The sequence below is a fragment of the Oncorhynchus mykiss genome, chromosome 12 (genome assembly GCF_013265735.2).
Source record: "Oncorhynchus mykiss isolate Arlee chromosome 12, USDA_OmykA_1.1, whole genome shotgun sequence".
NCBI classification, from domain to species: Eukaryota; Metazoa; Chordata; class Actinopteri; order Salmoniformes; family Salmonidae; genus Oncorhynchus; species Oncorhynchus mykiss.
In genome coordinates this window covers 13,562,044-13,575,178 of record NC_048576.1, presented here as the reverse complement: position 1 = coordinate 13,575,178, position 13,135 = coordinate 13,562,044, and the positions used below count along the sequence as shown (strand labels likewise).

General features: G+C 43.9%; 1 protein-coding gene across 4 annotated transcripts; it reads left to right on the top strand.

The window, feature by feature from the left end:
- Positions 1-4,158: 4,158 nt before the first annotated feature.
- paqr3b (progestin and adipoQ receptor family member IIIb) lies at positions 4,159-8,956 on the top strand. 4 transcript variants are annotated; one of them, XR_005034882.1, is made up of 7 exons: positions 4,159-4,408; positions 4,760-4,991; positions 5,205-5,367; positions 5,473-5,628; positions 5,878-6,075; positions 6,202-6,401; positions 6,511-6,689. XR_005034882.1 is itself a non-coding variant. In XM_021622687.2 (7 exons), exons 2-7 carry the CDS (start codon positions 4,801-4,803, stop codon positions 7,234-7,236), a joined length of 945 nt encoding a protein of 314 aa, XP_021478362.1. In that variant the 5' UTR covers positions 4,159-4,408; positions 4,760-4,800; the 3' UTR covers positions 7,237-8,956. The 4 variants fall into 4 exon arrangements, 3 of the variants coding, with proteins under 3 accessions (XP_021478362.1, XP_036792869.1, XP_021478363.1); XM_021622687.2 differs by lacking the exon at positions 6,511-6,689 and adding an exon at positions 7,091-8,956 and having other exon boundaries at positions 6,202-6,292; XM_036936974.1 differs by having other exon boundaries at positions 6,202-6,292; positions 6,402-6,688.
- The last annotated feature ends 4,179 nt before the right edge of the window (positions 8,957-13,135 follow it).

The window sequence follows — 13,135 nt, the reverse complement described above, 5'->3', positions numbered from 1 at the left end:
TCAACATGATTTGACCACTCAGACGAATAAATCACTAGGTCATCAAGGTATGCACTACAATTAGGAACGCCAGCTAATACGGAGTATCAAAAATAAACTTTGGTTTGTTCTTATTTTTCTCAATTAAGTTGGAAAAATAGGATGATCGAGCAGCAGTAAGGGCTCTTCGACACGGTACTGTCTTTCCAAGCTAGTCAGAAGACTTCCAGTTTGGTGAGGCGCCATTTCTGTTCCAATTTTCTGGAAGCTTGCTTCAGAGCTCGGGTATTTTCTGTATACCAGGGAGCTAGTTTCTTATGAGAAATGTTTTTAGTTTTTAGGGGTGCAACTGCATCTAGGGTATTGCGCAAGGTTAAATTGATTTCCTCAGTTAGGCGGTTAACTGATTTTTGTCCTCTGACGTCCTTGGGTAGACAGAGGGAGTCTGGAAGGGCATCAAGGAATCTTTGTGTTGTCTGTGAATTTATAGCACAACTTTTGATGCTCCTTGGTTGGGGTCTGAGCAGATTATTTGTTGCAATTGCAAACGTAATAAAATGGTGGTCCGATAGTCCAGGATTATGAGGAAAAACATTAAGATCCACAACATTTATTCCATGGGACAAAAATAGGTCCAGAGTATGACTGTGACAGTGACTAGGTCCAGAGACATGTTGGACAAAACCCACTGAGTCGATGATGGCTCCGAAAGCCTTTTGGAGTGGGTCTGTGGACTTTTCCATGTGAATATTAAAGTCACCAAAAATTTGAATATTATCTGCTATGACTACAAGGTCCAATAGGAATTCAGGGAACTCAATGAGGAACGCTGTATATGGCCCAGGAGGCCTGTAAACAATAGCTATAAAAAGTGATTGAGTAGGCTGCATAGATTTCATGACTAGAAGCTCAGCTTGTAAATTGAAATTTGCTATCGTAAATGTTAGCAACACCTCCGCCTTTGCGGGATGCACAGGGGATATGGTCACTAGTGTAACCAGGAGGTGAGGCCTCATTTAACACAGAACATTCATCAGGCTTAAGCCATGTTTCAGTCAGGCCAATCACATCAAGATTATGATCAGTGATTAGTTCATTGACTATAATTGCCTTTTGAAGTAAGGGATCTAACATTAAGTAGCCCTATTTTGAGATGTGAGGTATCACGATCTCTTTCAATAATGACAGGAACGGAGGTCTTAATCCTAGTGAGATTGCTAAGGCGAACACCGCCATGTTTAGTTTTGCCCAACCCAGGTCGAGGCACAGACACAATCTCAATGGGGATAGCTGAGCTGACTACACTGACTGTGCTAGTGGCAGACTCCACTAAGCTGGCAGGCTGGCTAACAGCCTGCTGCCTGGCCTGCACCCTATTTCATTGTGGAGCTAGAGGAGTTAGAGCCCTGTCTATGTTGGTAGATAAGATGAGAGCACCCCTCCAACTAGGATGGAGTCGGTCACTCCTCAGCAGGCCAGGCTTGGTCCTGTTTGTGGGTGAATCCCAGAAAGAGGGCCAATTATCTACAAATTCTATCTTTTGGGAGGGGCAGAAAACAGTTTTCAACCAGCGATTGAGTTGTGAGACTGCTGTAGAGCTCATCACTCCCCCTAACTGGGAGGGGGCCAGAGACAATTACTCGATGCCGACACATCTTTCTAGTTGATTTACACGCTGAAGCTATGTTGCGCTTGGTGACCTCTGACTGTTTCATCCTAACATCGTTGGTGCCGACGTGGATAACAATATCCCTATACTCTCTACATTCGCCAGTTTTAGCTTTAGCCAGCACCACCTTCAGATTAGCCTTAACGTCGGTAGCCCTGCCCCCTGGTAAACAGTGTATGATCGCTGGATGATTCGTTTTAAGTCTAATACTGCGGGTAATGGAGTCGCCAATGACTAGAGTTTTCAATTTGTCAGAGCTAATGGTGGGAAGCTTCGGTGTGTCTGACCCCGTAACGGGAGGAGTAGAGACAAGAGAAGGCTCGGCCTCAGACTCCTACTTGCTGCTTCATGGGGAAAACCGGTTGAAAGTTTCTGTCGGCTGAATGAGCGACACCACAGCATTTCCCTCCAGAAACCATGAGAAAGTTGTCCGGCTGCGGGGACCGTGCGAGGGGATTTATACTAATGTTACTATCTGTACTTACTGGTGGCACAGACAATGTTTCATACTTTCGTTCACTAAAATTACCCTTGCCTAACGATTGCGTCTGAAGCTGGGCTTGTAGCACAGCTATCCTCGCCGTAAGGCGATCGTTCTCCTGTATGTTATGAGTACAGCGACTGCAATTAGAAGACATCGTGTTAATGTTACTACTTAGATTCGGCTGTTGGAGGTCCTGACGAACCACGTCCAGATAAAGCATCTGGAGTGAAAAAGTTTAATGAAAAAAAGTTGAGTGAGGGAAAAACCAAAAATATAAATTATAATTAAAAAGTAAAAACCGTAAAGTTGTCAGGTAGCAAAGTAAGGTTGGCAACAAAACGCACAGCAACACGTAAACAAGTCTGCAAGTTCCACTAGTCTAATGTCCATTGCTCGTGTTTCTTTGCCCAAGCAAGTCTCTTCTTCTTATTGGTGTGCTTTAGTAGTGGTTTCTTTGAAGCAAATCGACCATGAAGGCCTGATTCACGCAGTCTCCACTGAACAGTTGATGCTCAGAGGAAGCCCTAAAAATTGTCAGACTCCAGTCACCCTAGTCATAAACTGTTCTCTCTGCTACCGCATGGCAAGCGGTACCGGAGTGCCAAGTCTAGGTCCAAAAGGCTTCTCAACAGATTCTACTCCCAAGCCATAAGACTCCTCAACATCTAATCAAATGGCTACCCAGACTATTTGCATTGCCCCCCCCTCTCCTACTCTTTTACGCTGCTGCTATTCTGTTTATTATCTATGCATAGTCACTTTAACTCTACCCACATGTACATATTACCTCAATTATCTCGACTAACCAGTGCCCCTGCACATTGACTCTGTACCGGTACCCCCTGTATATAGCCTCACTACTGTTATTTTACTGCTGCTCATGAATTATTTGTTACTTTTATTTCTTATTTTTTTACTTAACAGCTATTTTTCTTCATACTGCATTGTTGGTTAAAAGGGCTTGTAAGTAAGCATTTCACTCTAAGGTCTACCTACACCTGTTGTATTAGGCGCATGTGACAAATGCAAGTTGATTTGTTTTGATGTGTCTGTTACTTGAACTCTGTGAAACATTTACTAGGGCAGCAATCTGAGATGCAGTTAATTGCTGATTTCTGAGGCTGGTAACTCTAATGAACTTATCCTCTGCAGCAGAGGTAACTCTGGGGCTTCCTTTCCTGTGGCGGTCCTCATGAGAGACAGTTACATCATTGTGCTTGATGGTTTTAACGACTGCGCTTGAAGAAACTTTCAAAGTTCTTGAAATTTTCCAGAATGACTGATCTTCATGTCTTAAAGTAATGATGGACTATCATTTCTCTTTGCTTATTTGAGCTGTTCTTGCCATAATATGGACTTGCTCTTTTACCAAATAGTGCCATCTTATGTATGGCAACCCTACCTTGTCACAACATAACTGATTGGCTCTAACACATTAAGAAGGAAAGAAATTCCACAAATTAACTTTTAACAAGGCACACTTGTTAATTGAAATGCTTTCCAGGTGATTACCTCATGAAGCTGGTTGAGAGAATGCCAAGTGTGCAAAGCTGTCATTATTTACCTTTATTTAACTAGGCAAGTCAGTTAAGAACAAATTCTTAAATTATGCCTATTAACAGTGGGTTAACTGCCTTGTTCAGGGGTAGGACTCCAGATTTTTTTTTACCTTGTCAGCTCAGGGTTCGACCTTGCAACCTTTCGGTTTAGTCCAAGGCAAAGGGTGGCAACTTTGAAGAATCTCAAATATTTAACACATTTTTGGTTACTACATGATTCCATATGTGTTATTTCATAGTTTTGATGTATTAACTATTATTCTACGATGTAGAAAATAGTAAAATAAAGAAAACTCTTGAATGAGTAGGTGTGTCCAAACTTTTGACTGGTACTGTAGGTCATTTCCATCATGTCCAGATGATCATATCCAGATGGGCAATAAAAATACATTTCATTTCTGGACACAGACTTCTTCAACTGCGGTTCATGAAATCGTATTTTATTCAAGCAGTTTATAAAGTATAGAAGGGGGGGGGGGGGTCCATGGGGTCCATGGGCACGTCTGTCGCAGGGCTATTGTGTAACTTCAGAACGCCGATTTTTGGTTTCGTTTATGGACTAGCTAGCATGAGCTGCTGGGCTAGCCAGCTGCTTAGCATTGTGTAGTGTGTATTTGATTTAGCTATAGTCAATGAATTAAAAGCTTGCTAGATCACTAAGTAAGGTGTACTGTAGCTAAATGACACCACGTAGACATCGATAGCATGCAACAAAAGGTAATTTTATATCTGCGTGCCAGCATGGAAGCTATAACGTTAGCTAGTTCGCTAGCTAGCATGCCCGGCTAAATTTTCAGTTGAACTTCATGTTATGAGAGGAATGCATATATTTCGATCAATCGCTTAGCTCTGATTTATTCCTAGAAACTAATTTAGCTATAGCCAAAAGCATATTGACTTTCTGATTTTATTAGTCATGTCTTCAGATCCTCTGTTAAATCTGCTATCAGCAGAATAGTACCTTGTTGAACTACAAAAGCGCTCCATCTTTGTCAAATTTAGATTGCAATGAAACCGTAGTGCCACGCTATAACATTACCCTGTTGTGTGCCCCTTTCATCGTTTCAGCCTTAAAACGGTGCCAGAACTCTGAAATCTGATGGTCCAAAATGCCTCAAAAACTTAAATTACACAGGAGTAGTCACTACATTGAGCTGGGGAGTTACCAGTACTGGCCAGTTCTGGTGCCTCGGGGAATCCGCCTGTACACATTTGAACAGATCCCGTTATTCTTGAAAGAAAACCCATACATTACAGATGGATACAGAGCACACTTGACATCAAAACTATGTTTAAAAAGGTACGTGAAATCAAGAGAATAAGCCTAGTTGTTGTAGCTTGAGTTGTAGTAATATATAGATAGTTGTTGTGTAGCCTGGTCCCGGATCTATACTGTCTTGCCAACTCATATGGTCCTCGTCACACCTAACAAAATGACCATAGCAGTTGGCAAAACAGCACAAACAGATCTGGAACCAGGCTAGTTGTTGTGTATTGTTTTCCACCCCTCTAGCATCTTTGTGCTGTCCAATGAAACAGTCAACATATGGACTCATCTGTTGGGATTCCTCCTGTTCTTCCTACTGGGGGTGAATGACATGTCTACAGTCCTGCCGGCTTCAGGTGCCAACAGAGAAGACTATGTCATCTACTGCATAGGACTCTTCTGCTTTCAGGTGTGTGTGTGTGTACTTTGCTTTTGTGCCTACACACCTGTAATGTTCCATTCTGCAGCTCTGCATTTAGTGCTGTTGTAGTATTGCTACCTGTTGTTTTTCTAGGTGTGTATGCTGTGTTCAGTGGGGTATCACCTCTTTTCCTGCCACCGCTCAGAGAAGACGTGTCACCGCTGGTTGGCGCTGGACTATGCTGGAATCTCTGTGGGAATCCTGGGCTGTTACATTCCAGGGGTCTTCTATGCCTTCTACTGCAACATTGTATGTTGGACAATATAATAGCCATTTCAGCCCATTGTTTTTATTTGACCCATACTGGTATATATTTATTTTTTTCTCCCATAAAATATATAAATATATAGCCTTGTGAAACCAGACTGATCTGCTAATAAAGATAACGTGTTAAAACTCACTGTGAAGATATACCTACATAAACTGTCTCTGTAATGTAATCCCTTCTCCTGCTCTGCTCTTTATTCTTGTTTTCCAACTCCCCCCTCCCTCACCCAGTTCTGGAGACAGGTGTACTTGGTGATTGTTCTAGCGTTGATATTGGCCATATTCTCGGCTCAGATCCACCCTCACTACCTCTCTAAGGAGTGGCAACACCTGCGGACCGTCATCTTCTGCTCTGTGGCTGGCTACGGGGTCATCCCAGCTGTCCACTGGGTCTGGCTCAATGGAGGCTTCAGCTCCGCTGTCGTCCAGGTGAAACTGCAGAATTGTTATACAATTATTACAAAGATGAAATGCATACAAAGATTTATAAATGCAAATATTACAATGCAGGAAAATATTCTGCACAGGAGTGAAGTATTTCTTACCGTATTGCAGTTGTTCCTCCCTCGTGTGATTGTGATGTATTTGATAGCTGGAGCTGCGTTCCTCTTTTACATCTCTAAAATCCCAGAACGCTGCTTCCCAGGTGAGCCTTCATGCTTGACACATCTATTCCACAATAGTACAAATGACCTTGTATAGCAAATAACCACTCATGTGATTAAGATGAGTAATTGTGCACCTTGCTTTCCCAGGTGAGCCTTCATGCTTGACACATCTATTCCACAATAGTACAAATGACCTTGTATAGCAAATAACCACTCATGTGATTAAGATGAGTAATTGTGCACCTTGCTTTCCCAGGTGAGCCTTCATGACTTCATGCTTTTGACCCATTTATAAGACATGTATAACATAATACTCTTTCCATTTGTTACTGTACACTGAGTGTACAAGATATTAGCAACACCTGCTCTTTCCATGACAGAGTGACCAGGTGAAAGCTGTGATCCCTTGAATGGGGTATGGTAGTAGGTGCCAGGTGCACCGGTTTGAGTGTATCAAGAACTGCAAACCTGCTGGGTTTTTCACGCTCAACAGTTTCCCGTTTGTATCAAGAACGGTCCACCACCCAAAGGACATCCAGCTAACTTGACACAACTACGGGAAACATTGGAGTCAACATGGGCCAGCATCACTGTGGAACGCTTTCGACACCTTGTAGAATCCATGCTGTTCTGAATGCAGAATGGGGTGAAACACAATATTAGGGTGTTCCTAATGTTTTGTACACTGTATATTTCAGTCACCTTTTTTTTGCCAACTTTTGATTGGCCAAATAGCCTCTGTCTTCCATTTCCTTATTTCAAGCTCAAAAAACTTTGAACACTTAATATTTGAAGTGACCTTTTGATGACCATGTGATGCATTTTGTCCTCCACAGGTCAGCTGAACTATCTGGGTGCCAGCCACCAGGTGTGGCATGTCCTGGTAGTGTTTATGTTCTACTGGTGGCACCAGACTGCTGTGTATATAATGAACTTCAGACACAACCAGCCATGCCCTCCTCTCTACACCAATAGTGGCTAGCTGGAGCCACACAGACTAGCATCCAGCCACCAAGCAACCACAGCCTGTACTGTAGCCACTCAATGCAATCAAACCAGACTACAGACCTCCTATATAAGCCTATTCTACAGATGCCCAGTCAAGACCCATATCCAAGAATACCCATGACAGTACTGTTAAACCTTGTAGAAAGCTTGAAACCATCTCTGGTTTTAAGGTTTGCTATTGGTGGTATGCAATCGTATCTGCTTTCTGCTGAGACTTCTGTAAGGCCAAGTTATAAGAGATGGAAAGACAGGTCAATCATAGCCTGATCGCAGGTCTGGGAAGCAAGATGGCACAAACAGATCTGGGACCAGGCAGGGTAAGTCACTAGACACACTGTACACAATACATATACCACTACAGCTGAACATTTTCTGTGATTCTCCAATTATCTTTTCATATTCAAGATTTTTTTAACCTGATTTGTATCTATTCATTTGCATGTAAGCTACTGTTTGAATGTTACATGCTGTGAAATACTTCTCTGCTGCCTTGAGCAAATGGGACCTTCCAAAGGGTTATGTGCAATCTACCTACCTACTATCCTATGGAAATGGAACAACAACAAAAAAGTTATTTTTGCTTGAGTAGTTTTATCTGTATTCATCAATACTTGAATTGTTTGTGTGTTGTATTATTGCCTCTGGCACAAACTTCATTGGGTTCTATGGTGGGGTTGAGTAGTTATCTTACTGTTTTTCATTAATGGTGGGGTTGAGTAGTTATCTTACTGTTTTTCATTAATGGTGGGGCTGAGTAGTTATCTTACTGTTTTTCATTAATGGTGGGGTTGAGTAGTTATCTTACTGTTTTTCATTAATGGTGGGGTTGAGTAGTTATCTTACTGTTTTTCATTAATGGTGGGATTGAGTAGTTATTTTACTGTATTTCATTAATTGTGGGTTACTTTTAGTATTAGTGGTCAACTGACCTCCTTCCTCTCACAATCCACTTGAATCTAAGGGCTGATTCAAGAACTGTTTAGAGAAATGTAACCAACTAAACATAAACCCAATAAAATAGATTGGGATTAAATTCCACTCGCCTTAATTTGTTAGTGTCCCTGTGTCACTCACGGGTGTGAACAACTGCATAAGAACAAAAGTCCTAATGGCCAGTATTATCGATTGTATGTTATACACCACAATAGTGTAGTACACTTGAATTCAGGTTAGGTCAAATTACTACCCAGTCTCTCTCTATGCAACAATATACTGTACATCTCCTGCCATTTTAATCCAGTTCCCAGTCATTTAATTAAAGGAAATGTATCCAGCAATGCAATGACATTTTGGTCACACGTTTTTAGATTGTCTCCAGCTGACATACTTAGCCTCTAGTCAGATAAAGATGCTCTGTCAGAGTCGTGTGTATAGGTGGCAGGGAAGTCGTGACATGCTCAGAACATATCACAGCCTGTAATGACTGGAAATGTAGCAGACTGTTTGTTTGCCTTGTAAATTCACTTTTGATTTTAAGTATGACTTTCATTATTTACTGTGTAATTACTGTATTATTTTACCTGTCTGTCTTGTTTGTTACATTGTTCAACATTTGTTTTTAATTTATTTTGGCATGGTTGATGGACCTTTACTTTTGAATACTGGCACTAAAAGGGGCACATTATTTTAATCTATCTGTTATATGACATGTTTCTCTTTGATTACTATCAATAAATAAAGAATGCCTCAAGAAATATCATTGTTGAAGTTATGAAATGAGAATATTAAATTAATTTGCAATGACATTTACTTTTACTTGTAGCTACAGTTTTCAGAAAGTGCACTCATCCTCAAAGTTGACTATATCTTCATCTTCTTGCAATCAAACGTCTTCCAGAACATAGGCTAATTTTGGCATATGAGAATTATATTTTCTCTAAACTCATTCTACAATATAACCTCCCAGCGTAAATTGAGGGATTATAATCTACAGCCATTGTTATTTTCTTGCAGCCACTAATTAGAATTTTGTAAGGGTTTGAGTTGTCAGATACTCCCAACCTGGATTACAAATCTCCAGCCTTGCTGTCACGACTTCCGCCGGAGTCGGCCCCTCCTTGTTCGAGCGGCGTTCGGTGGTCGACGTCACCGGCCTTCTAGCCATCACCGATCCACTTTTCATTTTCCATTTGTTTTGTCTTTGTTTTTTACACACCTGGTTTAAATTCCCCCATTTACATGTTCATTATTTAACCCTCTGGTTTCCCCCATGTTTGCGTGCGTGTTTGTTTTATTGTAAGGCTGTATCTGACGGCTGGTATATTTGTTGCTGGGTTTTGTTATTTACAGCCGTTTATTTCGTGGTACCGGTATTTTTCCAGCACCATAGTATTGTGTTTATACTGGTGTTTTCTTGAATTAAATACCTTGTCCACGCATCTCAGCTCTCCTGCGCCTGACTCCTTTCACCAGTTACCAACAGCCTTGACAGAAACACGCACCCCTTCGGAATAGAGTCAGCAGGAGCAGGTGCCCCTGCAGTAGGGGTTGAGGAGCGAGTCCAGCAGCACGCTGCTATGCTGCAGCATCTCGGCAGCGCCATGGATCGCGTTCTACAAACCATGGAGCGCTGGGAGAGAAGAAAGAGTCCCTCCAGCGTCTCCACCAGCACCACCAGTCTCACCATCACTCACCCCTCCTTCACCCGGACCCAGTGGGATTCGGCTCGCCCTCCCGAGGGAGTATGATGGAACGGTGGCAGGTTGTCAGGGGTTCTTGCTCCAGCTAGAGTTCTACCTGGTAACCGTCCACCCGGCTCCTTCGGGCCGAGAGAGCGTGGCCACCCTCGTCTCCTGCCTCTCAATGAAAGCCCTGGATTGGGCCGTATGGGGGGAAGAAGAAGCGGTGTTGGACCACTTCGAGGATTTCACCCGCTGCTTCCGAGCAGTCTTTGACCATCCGCCTGAGGGTAGAGCGGCGGGGGAACGTCTCGTCCACCTGAGGCAGGGGACGAGGAGCGCACCGGAGTTCGCGTTGAAATTCCGGACCCTGGCCGCAGGAGCGGGATGGAAAGACAGGGCCCTGATCGATCACTACCGGAGCAGTCTGCGCGAGGACGTCCGTTGGGAGTTGGCCTGCAGGGACACCACTCTCACAATTGACCAGCTGGTGGACCTGTCCATCCGGCTGGATAACCTGTCTGCTACCCACGGACGTCCAGATCGGGACGTCTCCGAATCTCTGGTGCAGGGATACATTCGGCCCTCCACTTCACCTGCCTCCTCAAGTTTCTTGTTTGTGAAGAAGGATGGAGGTCTGCGCCCGTGTATTGACTATCGAGGCATCAACCAAATCACTGTGAGGTACAGTTACCTGTACAGTACAGTTTCAGTTGCCTCTCATAGCCAGTGTGATCAAGTCAATGCACTGGGCGCGCTTCTTCACAAAATTGGATCTCAGGAGCGTCCTGCTGTCTCCTCCCTTTACCCGGTCTCCCTACGGCCCTACAGACTGTGGAGGCCCTGTTCACACACGTCTTCTGTCACTACGGGGTGCCTGAGGACATAGTATCTGATCGAGGTCCCCAGTTCACGCCAAGGGTCTGGAGGGCGTTCATGGAACGTCTGGGGGTCTCAGTCAGCCTTACCTCAGGTTTTCACCCCGAGAGCAACGGGTGTGGAGAGAGTAAATCAGGAAGTGGGTAGGTTTCTGCGGTCTTATTTCCAGGACCGGCCGGGGGAGTGGGCAGCGTTCATACCCTGGGCAGAGATGGCCCAGAACTCACTCCGCCACTCCTCTACCAACCTCTCCCCTTTCCAGTGCGTACTGGGGTACCAGCTGGTTCTGGCGCTGTGGCATCAGAGCCAGATCGAAGCTCTTGCGGTGGACGAATGGTTTAAGCGCATGGAGGAGACGTGGGACGCCGCTCATGTGCACCTTCAGAGGGCCGTGAGGCATCAGAAAGCCAGCGCAGAACGCCACCACTGTGAGACTTGTGAGGGTTTGACTATCGACCCGAAACCTGCCCCTCTGCCTGCCCTGCCGGAAGCTGGGTCCGCGGTTTGTGGGGCCATTTAAAGTCCTGAGGAGAGTGAACGAGGTCTGTTACAGTTTACAGCTTCCCCCAGATTACCTTATTAACTCCTCGCTCCATGTGTCTCGCCTCAGGCGGGAGGTTCCTCCGCCCCCTCTGGACATCGAGGGGGCCCCGGCGTATGCAGTCTGATCCATACTGGTCACGAGGCGTCGGGCGAGGGGCCTTCAGTGCCACGTGGAGCAAAGAGAAAGTTAGACGCACAGATATCATATCGTCCAAAAGATGCTAACTTCCCCTGTTATTGTAATGGTGAGAGGTTCGCATGTCTTAGGGGTATGATATTTGTGTGTCTAACTTTCTCACTCATTATTCACGATTCATTCAGGACTATCCGTAATTATGGGAGAAACTCTCAGATTCAAGTCCAGGCTTTGGCTGGGACACTTAAGGACATCCCAGAAATGTTCCATACTCACAAAATTAGAATTTCTCACAAATATGCCCAAATTTGTTTAGTGGGCATTTAGGCTTTGCCAAGATAATCCATCCACCTGACAGATGTGGCATATTAAGAAGCTGATTAAACAGCATGATCATTACACAGGTACACCTTGTGCTGGGGCAATAAAATATCACAAAAAATGTGAAGTTTTGTCACACAACACAATGCCACAGATGTTTAAGATTGAGGGAGCGTGCAATTGGCATGCTGAATGCAGTAATATCCACCAGAGCTGTTGCCAGAGAATTTAATTAATTTCTCTACCATAAGCCGTTTTAGAGAGTTTTTATCAGTACATCGAACCGGCCTCACAAACACAGACCACGTGTATCGTGTCGTGTGGGCGAGTGGTTCACTGATGTTAACGTTGTAAACAGTGCCCCATGGTGGCGGTGGGGTTACGGCATAAGCTACGGACAATGAACACAATTGCATTTTATCGATGGCAATATGAATGCAGAGAGATACCATGATCCTGAGGCCCATTGTCGTCCGCCGCCATCACCGTGTTTCAGCATGATAATGCACAGCCCCATGTCACAATGATCTGTACACAATTCCTGGAAGCAGAATGGCCTGTATATGCTCCAGAGATGTCACCCATTGAGGATGTTTGGGATCCTCTGGATTGACGTGTACAACAGCGTGTTCCTCTTCCCGCCAATATCCAGCAACTTCACACAGCCATTGAAGAGGAGTGTGACAACATTCCACAGGCCACAATCAACAGCCTGATCAACTCTATGCATAGTCACTTTAACTATACACTCATGTACATACTACCTCAATTGGGCTGACCAACCAGTGCTCCCGCACATTGGCTAACCGGGCTATCTGCATTGTGTCCCACCACCCACCAACCCCTCTTTTACGCTACTGCTACTCTCTGGTCATCATATATGCATAGTCACTTTAACCATATCTACATGTACATACTACCTCAATCCGCCTGACTAACCGGTGTCTGTATGTAGCCTCGCTACTTTTATAGCCTCACTACTGTATATAGCCTGTCTTTTTACTGTTGTTTTATTTCTTTACTTACCTATTGTTCACCTAACACCTTTTTTGCACTATTGGTTAGAGCCTGTAAGTAAGCATTTCACTGTAAGGTCGACACCTGTTGTATTCGGCGCACGTGACAAATAAACTTTGATTTGAGATGTGTTCCGCTGCATGAGACAAATGGTGGTCACCCCAAATACTGACTGGTTTTCTGAACCACGCCCCTACCTTTTCTTAAAGGTATCTGTGACCAACAGATGCATATCTGTATTCCCAGATCATGTGAAATCCATAGATTTAGGGCATTAATGAATTTATTTAAATTGACTGATTTCCTTGAAATGTGAAATTGTTGCATGTTGCGTTTAGATTGTATACAATAGAAGTGAC

Excerpts from the sequence above, each read along its gene's own strand:
- paqr3b (XM_021622687.2), top strand. The coding sequence starts at position 4,801 with ATGCCTCAAAAACTTAAATTACACAGGAGTAGTCACTACATTGAGCTG. Across the intron at positions 5,629-5,877 it reads ATGCCTTCTACTGCAACATT|TTCTGGAGACAGGTGTACTT; the intron begins GTATGTTGGACA and ends TCCCTCACCCAG. Across the intron at positions 6,076-6,201 it reads TCAGCTCCGCTGTCGTCCAG|TTGTTCCTCCCTCGTGTGAT; the intron begins GTGAAACTGCAG and ends ACCGTATTGCAG.